Consider the following 5,542-nt stretch of genomic DNA (forward strand, 5'->3'; position numbering starts at 1 on the left):
TTGGACAGTTTGCGAACCTGCGAGTCACTTTTAATTTATTCACGTTCTCTTCACTTTCCAAGCCTTTTATTAAAATTGCTCTACCCCCCCAACAGTAAAGCTGCTGCTGAGGGAACCCCTCATGTAGTAGATTGTGGGACAGCTACACTTCATTCTGACCTGGGACGTCCTGAATATGACGAATGAGTATGACCTTCAAACTGAAGAAATAAAGGTCTAAAAAGTGTGTCAGAATCCAGCCTAGAAAAGAGAGTTCAGTAATACATGTATCATCCTTAGTTGTCAGAGGAGGGAGTCACTCCCAAATCAGTCATCCCCAAATCCATCCCCAAATGAGGTTCAAAGACTCAGCCTCCATGAGCTTTGTTGCTAGAGTGAACTTCTATAATCCTCAGTGAAGAATTGATTGCCGTGATTTTTGAGGACTATTTCAATTTGTCTTGTTCTGTTTCTTTTTCATAGGAAAGGAATAATGCTGTCAGCATGTCTGCACACTCCATGCTCTGTGAACGAATCGCCATAGCCAAGGAACTGATCAAGAGAGCAGAATCACTTTCTCGATCAAGGAAAGGTGGCATAGAAGGTGGTGCAAAGCTGTGCAGCAAATTGAAGGCAGAATTAAAATTCTTGCAGAAAGTAGAAGCTGGGAAAGTAGCTATTAAGGAATCCCATTTACAGAGCACTAATCTAACGCACCTAAGAGCCATTGTGGAATCAGCAGAAAACTTGGAAGAAGTTGTCAGTGTTCTTCATGTCTTTGGTTACACAGATGCCTTGGGAGAAAAGCAGACCCTTGTGGTGGATGTAGTTGCAAATGGCGGTCATACATGGGTGAAAGCCATTGGCCGCAAGGCTGAAGCTCTACATAACATTTGGCTGGGCAGGGGCCAGTATGGTGACAAAAGCATCATTGAGCAGGCTGAAGACTTCCTCCAGGCCAGTCACCAGCAGCCAGTGCAGTATAGCAACCCTCACATCATCTTTGCGTTTTACAACAGTGTCTCCAGCCCCATGGCGGAGAAGCTCCGAGAAATGGGCATATCGGTGAGAGGAGACATAGTAGCAGTTAACTCTCTGTTAGATCATCCTGAAGAGCTCCAGCCAAGCGAAAGTGAGTCCGATGATGAAGGCCCTGAACTTTTGCAAGTGACCAGAGTAGACCGAGAAAATATACTAGCAAGTGTTGCGTTTCCAACGGAAATTAAGGTTGATGTGTGCAAAAGGGTAAATCTGGACATTACTACTTTAATCACATATGTATCTGCTCTCAGCTATGGAGGCTGCCACTTTATCTTCAAAGAAAAAGTGCTCACAGAACAAGCAGAGCAAGAGAGGAAAGAGCAGGTTTTACCGCAGCTGGAGGCATTTATGAAGGACAAGGAGTTGTTTGCTTGTGAATCTGCTGTCAAGGACTTTCAATCTATTCTAGATACCTTAGGAGGACCTGGGGAGAGAGAGAGGGCCACGATGCTAATTAAACAAATTAATGTGGTACCAGACCAGCCTTCGGAGCGTGCCTTGAGACTAGTGGCCAGTTCAAAAATCAATAGCCGCTCGTTAACAATTTTTGGGACAGGAGACACTCTAAAAGCCATCACGATGACTGCCAATAGTGGTTTTGTCAGAGCCGCCAACAACCAGGGTGTTAAATTTAGTGTGTTTATCCATCAGCCCCGAGCACTTACTGAGAGCAAAGAGGCTCTGGCCACCCCCTTACCAAAAGACTACACAACTGACAGTGAACACTAATGATATCATTTCAATATTGCTATGGAAATTATAAGTTACTTATACCAAAGGCTGGGTCTTCCCATCTTAAATGGGGAAGAAAAAAAGGTCTATAGTAAACATAACATTTAGAACTCTTAAACCAGTAGAGTTGATTGTGAGTGTCATCTATAAAATATATATCCTCCCACAGTAGAAAAAGCACAAGAGACAACCTTATTTATCAGATTGTCTACATTATAGCGGTTAAGAACAGAAATACATCTCTCTTAAAGCTTTTAGCTGTATTGCAGTACTTTTATTTGATTCAGTAGGGCAACAGCCCCCTAGTGGTAATCAGCATTTCATGGAATATGGCTACATTGCATATTACATTAAATACCTGGAGAAAACTCTGAAGCTTGTTTTTCATTATAGTGATTTATCAGTTGATGTGGGTTAAGGCTGGGAAGTAATCGTTTATGATTAGTTTTAGATTGTAAAGATAGGGCCATTATTAATGAAAAGGAACTTCTTGGTTGCTCTATGTCAGGTGTACTCTGGTGAGTAAAGAGTACATTAATACAGAAGAAAATAAAGTAAATACTGGTCACTTGAGTCCCGTGAGCCTCTGGATACACCTTTGTGAAAAGAAAGGTCGTCAGCAGCCTCACTGCTGTAAAGCTGGGATGTTTAGGGCAAAATGTTAATCTGATTAAGTTGTAAAAGAATTAAGCATTTAAATCAAATTTTACCTTTAAGTACAAATAGTTCCGACAGTGCAAGTATTTGACTTACAAATACTGCCTTTACTGTTTCTTTTGCAAGTGGCAAGCGACAGACAGCTGCATTACTTCACTCTTGTGTAATGGTGATAGGGGAGATTCCATGCTTGTTGCATGACACAATTTGTAATTAAAAATAAATTTTTATGTCCACATTGCCATAGGTGCTTTATTTGCAGCAAAACAAAACAAAATTAGCAAAGTAGACCGGTATTGACAACATTTTAAAAAATGGGACATTAAGTCTCAGAGCTTAAGTGTTAATGCAAGGTAAGTGTATGAGACAGTATTAGAGCACATTGCCACAGCCTAACCTCTTGTGTTGCGCCAACTTTTTTGTGAGAAGGGAAATGCAATTTCCAGCCACACTGTTGGACAGGGGTGCAATTTGATTACAGGATGTCCGTGAACACTGAGATGAAATGCAAAAGAAAACTTGGGGGTGTCTCTCTTGGGAGAGATTACATTATTCACTAGGAACACATTTTCTAGGGGAAAAGGCTGGGATTGGGGTTCCCATTTATTGTAGAGAGGTGGATTTAACTTGTGTTGCAACTGAAAGTGTATAGTGTTAGAGATTTGGCTTAGGCATTTTTGAGCACCTATTAAGGTACTAAAGTGCTTGGTACTAATAAGTATGGAGTAGTATTATAACAGCTTAGTCTAAAAAAATGAATTATTGGTCTTTGCTCTAAGGAATTCTTAGTCTGAAATGGAGCTGAACAACTGAAGTGTGATTAACTTAGTGTTGTCATGTGTCAGGCACAGTAAGAAGGGCTGAGCTTTCAAGAAGGAGAAGGAAGAAAGTAGATTTTTATCCCTTTCTGCTATGAGTTGATACCAAAGAACCTGAATCTTTGCCAACCACGATGTGTACAACCAGAGTACTCTTTGAAGAAATTGATCTCTGAAGTGGCCATACCTGTGCTTCTCTCGTGATCATTAACCTTTTCTAGACATCCAGTCATTACAATTCCCAACAATCTAGTCAATAATGCAAGCACTAGATATGGACATATGGTGAGGCACTGGATCCTAAAATACAAAGTAAGGAGAATTGCCTTCTCTAGAAAGACACACATACACACACCACCTACATATATCCTAGACCTGTTACAGCTGACCAAAGGGGGGAAAATTAGCAAAGGTAAAAAATTAATAAAAGAATGAGGAAAGTTAAGATAATGTTGTTAAGTACCAGTTAAAACCTCTAGCCCAAGGAATCCTGTGATTATAAAGCAAAGCAAATGTCCAAAATATTATGAAGAGTGAATATATGTAATGTAAAAACTCTGGTTACAACCAAGAATTGGAAGTGGTGGGAGAAAGTAAAAGCTTGTTAAGGCCTCATCTTATTTACAAGGGAGTCAAGAGCAACTCTGTGATTTTTGCCATTGAAAAATAGAACAATATAGTTTGAGGTGTCAAACAGGAAATGTGACTGATGGTATAACTTTAAACCAAGCTGATTTGCTTTCAAATGAGGATGGAGGATAAATATAGTCCGTATAGGAAAAGACAAGTCAAAAGAACTCTCAAAGGAGCAGAAAAACCAGAAAGCATAAAATAAGACCTGTAAGACCAAGAAGACTATAAAATAGCTGGGGAGAAGATGAATTAGTATAGGGAAATACACTGTATTTGTATATTGTTTGGAAGTCTCAATGAAATAGAATTGAAATAGAAGATCTAAATAACCAATAGCTGTTGAAAAAATTAGAGTTATTAAATAATGACCGCCAAAAAATGTCCAGGTCCAGTTAGCTCCATTAGATAAGTTTTGGCTTACTTTTAAATGTCAAATAATGCTCTTGCTCTAAAAAGCAATATGGAGCACAACACTATAAGCCACATGGAAAGTATGCAACATGGTAGCTGTGGTCTCTACTGCTCCTCCCCTGTCTGAAGAGGAGAACTCTGGCCTGCTCCTGCTTGAGGGCAGGGCCTCTGGGGGTGCTGGAGCCCATGCGGAGTGTTGGAGCCCTTTGGCTTTGTCGGATTTTGTGAGTTGGTAGGCTGGTCATCTCACATCATTACTGTATCGGGAATGTTTTCAAATTCATTTTATGGAACATAAGCATAATTCTGGTACTGAAACCTGACATGGTATCCTGAAAAAGAAAGTTACAGCAAAATTTCAGTTTAAGAATATATGTGCAAACATCTCAGTTTAAATGGAGCCCAGGCAGAGAACACCTCACCCTGTGGGAATATTGTTCCCCAGAGGATGACAGACAGAGATGAGTCCCCAACCTTAATACTGGGGATTTGGGGATTAAGCTCCTTGCTGGGGTAGAATCAGAGACATAAAATTCACTTGAGATGAGCTAATCCCAAGACCCCTGCGTGAAGCCAGAACCTTTGAAAATCTGTGGCCCCCGTGAAAGAAGATCTTGCGAACATTGCCTAGGAAGACAGCAAGGGAATTTGACTCTAGTGGCTCTGAGCAGAAGAAAATGAATCTGAGACATCAAGCCCAGCCCATGCTATATACATGGGTTTAGAGTCCCATGTAGTAAATTCTATGAGTAGCTTCCTGGGGGTGTAAAATTAGTATGAAAGTTGTCCCAGGCAAGTACTACTCCTCAGACACCGGACAAATAAATGTACATGGCGCCATTCTGGGCGTGGAGAGACTTCAGTTTCCCAAGGCTCCTCTAAGCCTCACAGAGTCCAATGGAAAAACAGAACTTTGTGTGGATGAGCTTTCAGTGTGACATAGTGAAAACATAAGAGGAAAACCACCATCAGTGAATCAGCAACACAAAGAGTACCTCACTATGGGGTCTTTGATGTGTTCCACATGTATGTTCCAGGGAAAAAAAGAAATAATCCAGAGTGGCAAATGGAGACTATTAATTAACGGTATTAATTCCTTTTTAAATGTTTGATAGAAGTCACCAGTGAAGCCATCTGGTCCTGGACTTTGTTGGAAGGTTTTTGATTACTAACTCAATTTCCTTATTAGTAATTGATCGGTCCAGATTTTCTATTCATGAATTGGTCTTGGTAGCTTATATGTTTCTAGGAATTTTCCATTTTTTTCTAGA

General features: G+C 40.3%; 1 protein-coding gene across 1 annotated transcript; it reads left to right on the top strand.

Annotated features, from left to right (window-relative positions):
* Positions 1-467: 467 nt before the first annotated feature.
* CUNH7orf25 (chromosome unknown C7orf25 homolog) lies at positions 468-2,651 on the top strand. Its single transcript, XM_077781111.1, has one exon. The coding sequence runs from the start codon at positions 484-486 to the stop codon at positions 1,747-1,749; it is 1,266 nt and encodes a 421-aa protein (XP_077637237.1). The 5' UTR covers positions 468-483; the 3' UTR covers positions 1,750-2,651.
* Positions 2,652-5,542: the final 2,891 nt, after the last annotated feature.

The sequence above is a fragment of the Crocuta crocuta genome, unplaced genomic scaffold, assembly GCF_008692635.1.
Source record: "Crocuta crocuta isolate KB4526 unplaced genomic scaffold, BGI_CrCroc_1.0 scaffold108, whole genome shotgun sequence".
Lineage (NCBI taxonomy): Eukaryota > Metazoa > Chordata > Mammalia > Carnivora > Hyaenidae > Crocuta > Crocuta crocuta.

Bases quoted from the DNA above. Each gene is read 5' to 3' on its own strand.
- CUNH7orf25 (XM_077781111.1), top strand. From the start codon at position 484: ATGTCTGCACACTCCATGCTCTGTGAACGAATCGCCATAGCCAAGGAA.